General features: G+C 35.1%; 1 protein-coding gene across 1 annotated transcript; it reads left to right on the forward strand.

The window, feature by feature from the left end:
• The first annotated feature begins 916 nt into the window (after positions 1-916).
• Positions 917-4,212, forward strand: LOC108205780 (BTB/POZ domain-containing protein At1g67900). Its single transcript, XM_017375850.2, has 5 exons — positions 917-1,041; positions 1,563-1,662; positions 1,752-1,821; positions 1,905-3,173; positions 3,526-4,212. The coding sequence occupies exons 2-5, from the start codon at positions 1,604-1,606 to the stop codon at positions 4,012-4,014; spliced, it is 1,887 nt and encodes a 628-aa protein (XP_017231339.1). The 5' UTR covers positions 917-1,041; positions 1,563-1,603; the 3' UTR covers positions 4,015-4,212.
• The last annotated feature ends 4,127 nt before the right edge of the window (positions 4,213-8,339 follow it).

The following is an 8,339-nucleotide window of genomic DNA, read 5'->3' on the forward strand; positions in this document are numbered from 1 at the left end:
TTATTAATATGAAATATTATAGAATCCAGATTAGAATCAAGAATAGAATCCAGAATAGAATTATATAGATATATCTTTTGCACGATTATTTTACATAGAATCATATTATTTTTAATTTATATTTATTGTTAAAAATGGTGGATACTCCTTTTATTCATACTAAAACGTTAATCACCTTAAAATTTGAATTTAATTCAAGTTTTTAATGAGATTTTACATTTGATTCTAAAGTGTTCTGTGTTAGTTCTTTTTTCAAGAGTGTTCTATCTTGAGCAATAGCCTGGATAGTTATTTATCATTTACCTGTCTTTTAAGTTTAATAGTACCGTATAAGGCTCGGGCCGGATCTAGAATTATTTTTTTAGGAAGGTACCAAACAAATTTTTTAAAAAACACTTATATATTTTCAGATTTTATTTATACAATTTTGTAAAATTGAAAAATCGTCAAAAATAAAAATAAAAATTGGAGGGGGCACGTGTCACCCCATATCTCTTACAAGATCCGCCCTTGTATACGACTTTATAAGATTTTACTGATATCAGATAAAATAGTTTTATCCGATTATACGAAAATTTAATATTTAAGTTTGTTATTTTTAATTATATGTTTGTATTTTTAACATTGCTAAATTTGCCAACATGTCTTATAATATAAATAAATTTTGGGTACCCGTATGAATACCCCTGTGCAGTGTACATAAAAAACTTTCTGCGGTGAATCTTTGGTCTTACACACAAATTCACAAATGATGGCAGCTGGTTGACTAAAATAATGGAAAGAATGGTGCGGCAATGATGAGAAAGAAGAGGGACCAAGGTGGGGGCTCTCTAAGCACGTGGGCATCACCTTTCTCTCATTGCTAGCCAACGCATGCCCCATGGAACCAACCAGCTTAAGCTTACCCTTAAGCTAAGCTTACCCTCCCTTATATCTCTCCTTCATTTTCCAAACCCAAACAAGAACTTCCCCTCTCTTCTCTCCCCCCTGCGAATGATTGCCATTATATTGTCATCATTTTTCACTCTCTTTATTTTACAGGTCTCTACTCTTTTTTATTCCCCTGCTTTAATCTGATTTTATAGGAGTATCTTGTATGTGGTTGGTGAGCATTTGTTTTCTCAAAAGTTTTTGGTTTGCAATTTCTGTTTTAGAAAACAAAGAAAAATCTTTTTATTATATATTGATCTTGATGTGATTGGCATGCCTAAGATTCTTATTTCTGCATGTCTATAACTAACTGCTCTGAAATGACATTGATTTTTGAGTGTTTGATCTTCATGGTTTTCTTTCTGTCAGTCTGCCCATTATTCATATAAATTCTTATCATATCCTCTGAAAAAACCCATACCAGTTTTCTTGGATTTTCTTCCATTAATGTTGTTGGTTTACATGTTTTTATCCCACTCACTCCTTAAGGTCTTGATGGTTGGTTCTTTTCTTTAGGCTACTTTAGTTCTTCAAGTTGAAAAGTACCCTGAGTGGAACCTAGTGTTGCATTAAAGCTCAGGTATATATATTTTGTTCAGAAGTTTAAGCTCATATATCTGGCCATGGTCCAGTGAAACTTAATTGAGGAGAAAGAAATATTAGAAGTGCAGAGATGAAGTTTATGAAACTTGGTTCTAGGCCGGATACTTTCTATAATAGTGATTCTGTGAGGTGAGACTATGACTGGTTAGATATGTTATTCTTCGAAATTGTTTCTTAGGGTGATGGAATTATGGTTTTTTTTCTTGTTAATAATGCAGGTCAGTCTCCTCTGAGGTTTCCAGTGATATAATGATACAAGTGAAGGGAACTAGATATATGCTTCACAAGGTGAGCATCTTTTCTTTATGTTTTGGTTCAATGTTAATGAAGTTTTTATTGAATTTTGCTTGCTTGATTGTTGTGGTTCCTAGTTTCCCCTGTTGTCCAAGTGCTTGCGCCTGCAGAGATTGTGCTATGAGACACCTGAATCCTCACAGCACCAAATAATCCAACTGCCTGATTTCCCGGGTGGAATTGAGGCTTTTGAGATTTGTGCCAAGTTCTGCTATGGCATCACAATTACTCTCAGTGCCTACAACATAGTATCAGCTCGATGTGCTGCAGAGTACCTACAGATGAATGAGGATGTAGAGAAAGGTAATTTGATCTATAAGCTTGAGATTTTCCTCAATTCGTGTGTTCTTCAAGGGTGGAAGGACTCGGTTGTGTCTTTGCAAAGCACGAAAGGGTACCCTTTATGGGCAGAAGACCTTGGTATTACCAGCAGATGCATTGAAGCTATTGCCTCAAAAGTTCTTTCCCAGCCCTCAAAGTCTAATTTGTCACACAGTTATTCAAGGAGAGGAAGAGATGATACAATGTCCTGTAATGGCGCAGAGAGTCATCGGTCTAAACATGTAGCCAAGGGGGGATGGTGGGCTGAAGATATTGCAGAATTGGGCATAGACCTTTACTGGAGAACAATGATAGCCATTAAATCCAGAGGAAAAGTCCCTTCTAATCTTATTGGTGATGCACTGCGCATATATGCATCGCGATGGTTACCAAACATATCAAAACGCTTATATGCTGAGAAGCAAGGGGAAACTGACCAAGAGTCAGATTCTGTGAATGAACTAACATCAAAGCACAGACTTCTGTTAGAATCAATAATTAGCTTGCTTCCGGTTGACAGGAGTGCCGTGTCTTGTGGCTTCCTACTTAAACTTTTAAAAGCAGCAAATATCCTCAAAGCTTCATCTTCTTCAAAGATGGAATTAGCAAGAAGAGTTGGAATTCAATTAGAAGAAGCAACGGTTGGTGACCTCCTAATTCCTAATATGTCACGCGCACAAGAGACACAATATGATGTTGACATAGTCATCACCATATTGGAGCAGTTCATGTTACAGGGTCAGAGTCCACCAACTAGCCCTCCAAGAGCCAAAGGGGGATTTCAGAGACAAAGATCGCGTTCAGCTGAGAATATTGATTTTGAGTTTCAGGAGAGCAGGAGGTCATCTTCAGCATCTCATAGCTCTAAACTAAAAGTAGCCAAGCTCGTCGATGGTTACCTACAAGTGGTAGCCCGTGAAGTGCATTTACCCCTTTCAAAATTTCTTCAAATTGCTGAAGCTCTTCCAGGGTTTGCAAGGCTCGATCATGATGATCTGTACAGAGCCATTGACATCTATTTAAAGGTACATAAGAGCAAATTCTTCATCGTCATTCATAAAATTAACTTAATCTTTTAGAGAAGTTTCAATATTTTTTCCTTCAGAAACTTTAGTCTCAATGGACAAAAAATTCTGTTCACGTATTAGTCATGTCTAATCCACGATCTTTTCTTCTATGCTAAATTTGCAGCTATTAAGTACTATATTTATATCAGATCGATTAGGCATATACAAAGTCATCGTTTTAGTTAGGATTATATCTGCATAGATGGCCCATGTTCAACAACCCTTTACTTCATAGGCAAAGAAGAAAGTAGTGAGTAGTATATCAGATGTCAATTTGTATACTGAATTTATGGTATGCGTTAACATCCAGGGACACCCTGAACTCAACAAGACTGAAAGAAAGCTTCTTTGCCGAGTTCTGGACTGCAAAAAGTTGTCTATGGACGCCTGTACCCATGCAGCACAAAACGAGTTACTCCCGTTGAGGGTGGTTGTGCAGGTTCTCTTCTTTGAGCAAGCGCGAGCTGCTATGCATGGTGGCCAAGTGACCAATCTTCCCAAAAATATCAAGGCACTTTTGGCTTCCCACAATGATTCGTCAAGGCCTCTGGGGTCATTGGCAACGAGTAAAACTTTGCGAGCAGATGACCAGTGGAGCATGTCAGGCCTCAGGACACCAAATTCAAACATTTCAACTTTAAAAATGAAGCTGGCAGAAGATGAAGACTTAGATGACAACTACGCGAATGGAACTGAGAAATCACCCAAATTTAACGCGATCTGTGCACTTCCTAATCGACCCAAGAGGATTTTCAGTAAGTTGTGGTCCATCAACAGACATGGAAGTGAGAAACATTAACTATATCATTTTAATTCCAGTCATTGGTGCGGTTGGTAACTCATACTAGTGTTCGTTTTCTACCTTTTTTTCGGATGCAGTATGCTTGTAATCTTTAGAGAAAACAGAGATACGACTCTGCATTATTGGTTTAATTTATGCTAATAAATGGCATCAAATCTGTCATAACCAGGGAAATAAATTTTGTCGCGAACCTCATTTTCTGAATATTCATACAACCACTTGAAGGGACTGATTGCTGAAAGACCGAACAGAGCTGATAACTTGATGTTGGATGTCTGTTGATTCATTGCCACACATCTTTGAATCTATCACAACTTATCAATAAATACATCTCAATGTCTGGTGATCAGGATTTACCTTGAGAGATATTTTTATGTCGCCAGTGTTTGAAGAATCTGAAACAGGCAAACACCGTCTGGATATACTAGCTGCAGAGAATTTTAATAAATTTTAGCTAACACTAAGGTGCTTTCACTCACTAATTCAACAAAGTTTCTTACCTAGCTTCTAGTTATTCGTGATTTTCCAGTTGTTAGGCGCTAACTCTATATCATGTTGTGAACCGGTTCATTTAAAACCAGAAGGCGTTAGAGGAAGACCTCAAGTAGATCTTATGTTATATTTCACTTAGATTCAACTTACATTTGCTAATTCTTCATCATTCAAAGATGCATATCAGGCTTGTGTACCAGCCATAAACTAAGAGTCTACTCGCTGATCTTGTTCAGAATTCAGATCTTAAACCAACCATCTAGTTCTTGTCTAGATACTGTCTTTTATTCCTATTATAAAAAAACAAGAAGTCTTCTAAATGGGATTTGGAATCCTCAATTATTTATGCTGCCTTGTCCTAGATATCTATTATTTAGTTCAGTAAGTATTTTAGTAAGTATTAGTATATACTAAAACTGCTTTGCATTATCATTTCAGATCATCAGTACTGGACTACAGTATCAAAAAATCTACAATAGAATTATGGACACCTTGGCTTTCTTCACTTTCTTTAGAAGAAAAAAACCCAGATGATGGTTACGTACATCTAACTCTCCCATGTCCTACTTGCGAGGACTCGATAAGCTGAGCCATCGAGTTCATTTCCTCGATCGGGTTTATTTCCTCGATGGGAATTTACTTGAGATTTAAGAAGTTTTTGGTTTAGTACAGTGTGAAAAAATTATGAAAACACATGAAGCGGAAACATATTCCTGAAATCTTGTTACAATATAATAGAATATACAGTGTTTGGTCGTAATCTTTAACATATGGGACACCCACATGCCTGCATAAAGCAACCAGTTACCAGCCAGGCTTTCACAAAATGTACGTATCGAAACAACTTGTCAACACAGGTACATGTAAATCTATTCAAGTGACTCATTAGTCATTCATTGCCACATCTTAATAATTGTTGCTAATTTGTTTTGGTAATTACTATTATTCCAGATAATGTGATAGCTTTGTTTAACAATTTATGCAATGCCAGTGTGATATGTGTGCAGGTAACATGATTTTCATGTGGTCTAGCTGGATATTGTTATACGATATCAGTATCAAATTCAAGTGTCGCCTTTGGTGTTTCCTAATACCAGTGTAAAAATGAATGCATTACTGCTAGTTAGGCCCAGACGATAGATAAAAATGCAAGCCGCTCAAACTTTTTTGGGCATTGGCCCATATAAATAATATCTTACACTGGTTTTACTTATAGTGGACTGGACGTAGAGAAAATAACTGGACTGGGCCGGACTTGATACATTACTTCTTTCATCCTTGTCTAATATGGGCTTTCTCTAGGTTCCCTTTCACTCCAGGAATTTCCTCTGAAATTCAAATTTATCGTTACAATTATAAGTTATAACGATAATCATACGTCATCAATTGTAAGAACCTTTTCTAAAAAAAAAAATAGTTAACGGCATGCCGGCAGGAGTGATCAGGTCCAACCCAATTTGATCGATAAATTATGAACTTGGACTGAGATTTTCGTGTTTGGGTTGCTACAAGATTATTTTATTTTTATTTTTTTAAAATGAGAATGAATCTCAACGAGCGGAATCGGCAAGATCTTGACCGAGGAGCTCCTTTCTTTCAAGAAAGCTTATCATCTAACCATCAGACATGCAAGATGACCGGGGACATTTAGATCATAAAACTTTAATATCTGATAAGAAAGCACCTTTCTTCTGGACAGCCTGAAATTAAAACACAAAAATGTCATATCTCAATGATATAAATATAATAAATTAAAACCCAAAAATCTACATATTCAGCGATTAGCAAAAGATTTTGTATAAAACATAAGGGAACCGATATTTCAATAGGAAAACTAAAAACAAAATACAAAATATAGTTTAAACACATTGAGGACAGAGGTCCAAACCAAAGGAAATCCTTTGGTTTGAACATCTTAACAGTATTCAAATTTTTATCCACTCAGTCGAAATATTTTCATCCAAAGAAAACCAAAACTAAAATCACTTTTAAAAGTACTAAAATTCAATTGTAGGACTATTTCGTCAACTGACGATAGCTAATAACACCAATTATGTACAAAAATCACCAAATATGATTACCAAATATAATTGACATTTAATCAAAATAAAGTCATCAAAATGACACAAATTCGTCCATTGAGAACAACAGATTATTAATAACCATAAATGGTCCAAAAGCCATCAAATATGGCACTCCCTGAGGGCACAAAATAGCTAACTAAATTAGCACGACCAATCCATATAAAGCTTTATTAAATTATAACTCATTAACCCCTAATTAAGCACAAGCAATCAACCAATAATTAGTCACTAATTATCTAATTTAAAGGCAAATAAAATTGACAGTTTCAAAGCCATTAAAACTACTAATTAAAGCACTATCAATAATCAATTATTTATAACTGAACAAGTAATTATCAATCAATTATATTAAATGCGAATTAATACCTCAATAAAATCAATTAAAAACCAATATTCAAATTTGTAACTGAAAAAATGAAAGGAGTCAATCAAACACAATTAAATCAATTCAAATTAAATCAGGACACCGCAAAGTCGACAACTATTCCGACCAATGATACTAAATCCGGCCAATAACACCAAATCCGGCCAACTACATATCAGACCGAAACATACTAAATTAAACCAAAACCAATCCTTATTACTCCTTTGTCTCCAAGAGTCCCAAACCACCAACAACCGTATGGAAAACCAAGGCATTCCGGCAACCGACAACAAATTTGGTCACAATCGGACAACACAAAATGAATCCAGAAAATTGAATAAAAAAATAACGATAACCCCCAAAACACGATTGACAAGAGTATGGAACTAAAAGTAACAAGCAAGCAAACAAAACCGTATTCGGCCAAAAACATTAAATCCGACAAATCCAAGATTAACCCGACAAAAAATTGAATATTTTCGGGTTAAATTGGAGTTATCAAAAGTAGTTGAAATTATATATATAACAAAATGTGATATATTTTTATATAGAGAGAGTAAATTATGTTTGTACTATTTATTTAAATGAATATTTAGTTTTTAATCTAGTACAAAGTAATGTATAGGATGAAAATTGTATTTATTTATCTAAGATTAAAATATATATTTATTGAAAAATATTACGGGCCTGGTTGGATTTGGTTTATCAGTGTATAATTCAGATCACGTTCAAATTAATATTTTAATTTATTAAAATTTCGGATCGATGGAGTTTGGACTGACATCTATCAACGTGAACCCACTTGAAACTATCGGCCACCTCAAAATATAAGAAAAACTTTTGCCACACAACCGATATCATCATCTCCGGCAAGAACATTAAAATATAAATATATATAATATTCACAATATCCCACTAGTTAACATTTTACTATTTTTGCTCGAAGGCGTCGCGGGATTGCACTTTTTTCTCTTTGTTTCTGAGATGATTTGTGATTGTACAGTTTTTAAGTTCTTGATGCAGTATACTCTCGGAATATTGAACCTTTGGCGTTGTAGTAAGGTATTGTTACAAAAACAGGGAATTGATTCGAGAACTGTCTCCATAAAGTCTCGAACAAGGACAGACCTTGAGATCCAAATCTAGAATACTAAAAAACAAAAAAGAAGAATATACATACATGCACGATACATTCGTCCTTGAAAGATTTGTGAGGGCCCGCAAATTCACAGTACTGTAAAGTGGTACAACAAAAGGTCGATATAACAAACACGAGCCTTTATTATACAGTGCAAAAGAAATTTCACAAGGTCAACTAAAAAGCTTCCACTTTAAACACTCCACAAATAATGAACATAAAGCTAATTCAGATCACAAACAGA

The sequence above is a fragment of the Daucus carota genome, chromosome 2, assembly GCF_001625215.2.
Source record: "Daucus carota subsp. sativus chromosome 2, DH1 v3.0, whole genome shotgun sequence".
In the NCBI taxonomy this organism is placed as follows: domain Eukaryota; kingdom Viridiplantae; phylum Streptophyta; class Magnoliopsida; order Apiales; family Apiaceae; genus Daucus; species Daucus carota.

Bases quoted from the DNA above. Each gene is read 5' to 3' on its own strand.
- LOC108205780 (XM_017375850.2), top strand. From the start codon at position 1,604: ATGAAGTTTATGAAACTTGGTTCTAGGCCGGATACTTTCTATAATAGT. The intron at 1,663-1,751 runs GTGAGACTATGA...TTAATAATGCAG, and splicing joins TATAATAGTGATTCTGTGAG to GTCAGTCTCCTCTGAGGTTT. The intron at 3,174-3,525 runs GTACATAAGAGC...GTTAACATCCAG, and splicing joins CCATTGACATCTATTTAAAG to GGACACCCTGAACTCAACAA.